The sequence below is a fragment of the Austrofundulus limnaeus genome, unplaced genomic scaffold (assembly GCF_001266775.1).
Source record: "Austrofundulus limnaeus strain Quisiro unplaced genomic scaffold, Austrofundulus_limnaeus-1.0 Scaffold4, whole genome shotgun sequence".
NCBI lineage: Eukaryota > Metazoa > Chordata > Actinopteri > Cyprinodontiformes > Rivulidae > Austrofundulus > Austrofundulus limnaeus.
The window spans coordinates 5,336,693-5,340,310 of NW_013952406.1; the positions used below are offsets into that span (position 1 = coordinate 5,336,693).

The 3,618-nt window shown below is 34.8% G+C and overlaps 1 protein-coding gene across 2 annotated transcripts in view; it reads right to left on the reverse strand.

The window, feature by feature from the left end:
- Nucleotides 1–1,124: 1,124 nt before the first annotated feature.
- Nucleotides 1,125–3,618, reverse strand: part of LOC106529378 (uncharacterized) — a 7,396-nt gene continuing 4,902 nt past the window's right edge. For both annotated transcript variants that reach the window (XM_014024801.1, XM_014024793.1), the window contains exons 10-12: nucleotides 2,908–3,075; nucleotides 2,597–2,635; nucleotides 1,125–2,508 (exon numbers count right to left, since the gene is read on the reverse strand). In XM_014024801.1, the coding sequence (XP_013880255.1) occupies nucleotides 2,059–2,508; nucleotides 2,597–2,635; nucleotides 2,908–3,075 (657 nt within the window). In that variant the 3' untranslated portion in view covers nucleotides 1,125–2,058. The remainder of the gene's footprint in view (nucleotides 2,509–2,596; nucleotides 2,636–2,907; nucleotides 3,076–3,618) is intronic.

Sequence of the window (3,618 nt, forward strand, 5' to 3'; positions counted from 1 at the left end):
TATACATATACATATACACATATGTATACATATAGTATATAATAACAAATGTGAAACAATCTTTTATTATCTCAGCATTTATACATTTTTGCTTGAACATTTCATAATTTGCTTTGTGTTTTACAGTAGCTAGGATTACTGATACATTCAATTTACTACAGTGGCAAGGACATGAACGTAATCATGCACTGTTTGAAAGGTGAGAAAGCCTGGAAGTATTAGCAGCTTTAAAAATGCTCTTCTGTTAGCTACTAAACGTGGGATCATGTTACGGAAAAGAACAGTTTGAYACTAACAAGTTGAACAGCAGCTTGCCAAGATATTTTTAAGTCTGAAGACAACTGCAGAAAAGTGCCATAAAGACATTTGGCCAAGACTATCTCCTTGCTAGGACAGAAAAACAGTATCATGTAACTGACTCAAGCAACTGTCTTTCCTTTCAACATATCCATTTGTGCCTTCAGTAATTTATTAGGCTTACTAAAGCTACATAGTTAAAAATAAAGAAAATAGACACTCTTCCTTTTGTTCATGTTAGACACTGTACTTGTTTGCCCTATATGTTCACAAGGTTACTGTTGTACTTTTGTTTTAATTAATGTTGAGATATATCAAAAATGCAGTTAAACCATTATTATTATGATTATTTTAATAAAAAATAATTTAAACATCATAACCAATAAGGGTTCTGTTTGTTGTTTAATCCTTCGACCGGTCATATGAAGGTTGATATCCCTGAAATAATAATCCCTCTAACTACAACATAAAATACTTTGTTTGACAATGCAATTTCAAAACATCAAAACAAAAGTGCCATCTTTGTTTTACAATGAACTCTTAGCTGTAATTGTGAATTCAGTTTTTATTCACTGTTATGGTAATTGATGATGTCCCGGCATCTCTAGCATTTTGTTTACTGGTACAGAACTTATTTTGGGTGTCATTCCAGCCTAGTAGGCAACTGTTAGTCCTCTCCATTCCAAGATGACATATAATCTCTCCTCAGCCTTCGTGGAATGGTTCTCAGCCCTATTTCATTTCAAACAGCTGAGAGACCGATTCCCCGTACAGCTGTATATAACTGACATTCACATGCTTCTTCAACACCACAGCCGGGGTCATAATATATTCAACCGTCTTTTATTACCTCACTGAAGAGGATTAAGAAAGATTAATTTATTAATGAAACATGTATTTTATAGACATGCACTGTTAATGAGAAAGCATTAATCTATCCATCCACTCTGTGCTGTTCAGGGTATCAGGTGGACTGCCAACTGTTATCAGGTAAAAGGCAAGGGTACACTGTACATGTCACCAGTTCTAAAAGGGCTAACACAGAAGAACATGAAATAACAACACGTTATACTCACACTAACTCCTAGGGAATCTATCCTTTTAACATTCAAGTGTTTGGAGAATATGCAAACTTCACACATAAAGGCCTACATGTCTAAAAGTACCAGATCCCCTGCTGTGAGGCAACAGTTCCAGTAGAGCTCAAACAATATAAACCCTAGAACATTTACTTGTACATTTGCCCAGTGTAAAAATAACATAGCTAGCCATATACAAGAGCCCATATGTCAGATCTTTTGTCATTTGCTGCAGCCAGTTTAATTTAACTACAGCAGCAAAATGGGATTAGGTTCACTGTTTATTTGGTTTGAATGTTAAAACCATAGACTGCTTTTTAAAAACATTTTAGCAGTTTATTTGGCATGCAGCTTATTTTCAAATTCCTAAAATGTCAATCATTTGGTAGCAGAGTAAACAGTTTTATTTTTATCTGCAAACAATGCATTACATCTTGAAAAAAAATTGTAGTAAGCTCTTGCCGACACCAGAGCTCAGAAGACAAGTTACAATTCACACTGTGTACAAAACTTTTAATCACCAATGTCTTTCATAAAACTAGAATCTAAATTCAGTAGGATCTTATTTTTGTAGATGCTTGAAAACAACGACAAACATTTTTCAATGTCAAGTTTTTTCCAAGGTAATACCAACATTTCATATTTATTTTCTAGTCAACTCCATGATATAAAACATAAATAATTATATGAAACAATGCTTTTTATCTTTCTTCCCAGCCCACTTTCCTTTTCCTTGCTCTGATTTTTCCTTTGCTTTTCCAGAAGCCCCTTTGCATTTTTCTCCTTGAGCGTTTCCTTTTGGCATCTGAGCTGAATGGTGTATCTTTTCATTTGAGGAGGAGGAGCAGTCTTCATCAGGACTGACAGAGGTRGTCAAAGGCTTCCCTTTCTCATCCAGGCAAGTTTCAGGATGTGCTTTACTACAGTAGGGAGATGAAGGACGTGAATGAGCTTTCCTGGGACTTGTATGGCCTGGAGGGCAATGCTTGGACTGAGCATCTTTTTTAGGGACAAGGTTTAAGTCTAAAGATAGGGGTCTACCAACTACAGGACTCAGGGGAATCACAACATTGTCTCCTGGAGCACCAAGAGTTAAAAAGACTTCTGGAATCTGAATGTCATTCTTCTGTCCCTGAAAACACACATACACGCAAATTAAAAACAAAATGTTTTAAGATTCAACATGCTTAAATTTTTCAGTACGCTGAGGAAGAACTTACCRGTTGTGGTGTTATGCTCACTGACACTTTCAGTGTCATCTACATAAAAAAATTAAATAAAAATATTGTCAAACTCATAGTATGCCCATGGCAGCAAGTTTTCTGGTGGCCTTCTGCAAACTATGTCAAAGTCTAGACCCTTACCCATTTGTCTTAAAGAAAAAAACATCCATACCCTTACTGAAACCAGTGTGTGATAACCTGTGCATCATATGACTCCATTTCTTGACAGTCATTACTATCAGATCAGATTGTGCCATCACTTTATACTACTAAACAAACAAACTATGTATCTGTCTTGTTTTATTTACCTGTGCTGTTGAGTCTTGATTCTTTTGAAATTCAGTCTCAGGAGTAAACGAGGCAGATTTGGGTAGGGTCGAGGTAGGACCAGAATCTGTACAAGTAGTACGGCTGCAACAGTCCTTCCTCGATGTGGCAGGTGTTCCTTCGTCCACCATGATAAGTGGTGGTGATAGCTAAGAAACAGAATATTAAATAAATGTGGTGAAGTGTTCAGATATTTTACAATTATACAACATAAAACAGGAGTATTTTTTTTTGTGCAAATACAGCATTTCACAATCAATATGGCTTTCTTTGCATAAAACACTGCTGATACCCTTTGTTAACATAATTAAATCTAACAGTAATTTAGACCAGGAAAAGCTGAGCAACTCAATTTGTGAAACTATGACTTAAAAAAAAAAACACATTTATCAAACAATCCAAAAATTGATTTGTAACTTAGGATATCAGTATAGGGTGCCGTTTGTAAAGTTACACAGTCAAAAATTACCACCAATATTTTTGTTTTATTTAGCCTTTTTTAAGAAAAAAAGAACAGATTTATTTTTCAAAGTCAGTTTTTCACCATATGATTCATACATTTACAAATGTCAGTTAACAAGCTATATATTTAACTTGTGACTTAAATAATTGATTTTGAGCTAAATGTTTAGCTTGCAACTTAAATATTTAGCTACCTAAATATTTAGGTTGCAACTTAAATATTTAGCTAG